Raw genomic sequence first — 638 nt, 5'->3', positions numbered from 1 at the left:
CCCCCGCACCTCCCCCCCCCCCCCCCCGTACCCCCCCCCCCCAGTCCATACTGCGCTTGCTGGCTGCCAGCTCCTCCTTCAGCTTTTCCACCTTGGCCTTGAGCGTCTCATTCTCATCCTGGGAGGGGGGGGGGCTGCCACTGTCACCCCCTGCCTCCTGCAGCTGCTGAAGGGGGGACACGAAGGAGGAAAATGAGAGGCCTGGAGCCCCTCCACCCACCCCTGGGGTGCCACCCCATCTCCCCACTGTTCCTCTGTGGTACCTTTCGCAGGGCATCGTTGTCCTCCATATAGCGGCGGGCGGCTTGGCTGGCGCCTTCCGCCTGTTTCCGAAAAGCCTCACTGGAGGCGCCCAGCACGGCCTGCTGCGAGATGAGGGTGACCAGGCGGCGCAGGAGGCTGCGGGAGGCAAGGTGAGCCGTGCCCCCCCCCTGCGGGCCCTGGTTCTCCCCCCTGCCCCAAGCCCACCCACACTCACAAGGAGAGCAGGAGGGCAAAGCCAGCCAGGTAGAGGTTGCGCTGAGCCCGGAAGAGTTTCATGTGGAAATGTTCGAGGGCGCCGGGGCTGCTCTGCAGGGCCACCCGATCCGTCACATCATACTTACGGGTCTCCCGCAGGGCATCTGTGGGGAGAGGGG

The 638-nt window shown here is 67.1% G+C and overlaps 1 protein-coding gene across 1 annotated transcript in view; it reads right to left on the bottom strand.

Annotated features, from left to right (window-relative positions):
- Positions 1–623, bottom strand: part of LOC104283125 (B-cell receptor-associated protein 31-like) — a gene marked incomplete at its 5' end in the record, with an annotated part of 2,060 nt that extends 1,437 nt beyond the window's left edge. Inside the window, 3 exons of the mRNA XM_009881277.1 lie at positions 52–166; positions 264–399; positions 479–623. Coding sequence (XP_009879579.1) covers positions 52–166; positions 264–399; positions 479–623 — 396 coding nt within the window. The remainder of the gene's footprint in view (positions 1–51; positions 167–263; positions 400–478) is intronic.
- Positions 624–638: the final 15 nt, after the last annotated feature.

This window comes from Charadrius vociferus, unplaced genomic scaffold (genome assembly GCF_000708025.1).
Source record: "Charadrius vociferus isolate BGI_N301 unplaced genomic scaffold, ASM70802v2 scaffold373, whole genome shotgun sequence".
Lineage (NCBI taxonomy): Eukaryota > Metazoa > Chordata > Aves > Charadriiformes > Charadriidae > Charadrius > Charadrius vociferus.
Note: the sequence above shows the minus strand (reverse complement) of the source record. Positions and strands in the feature narration are given on the sequence as shown.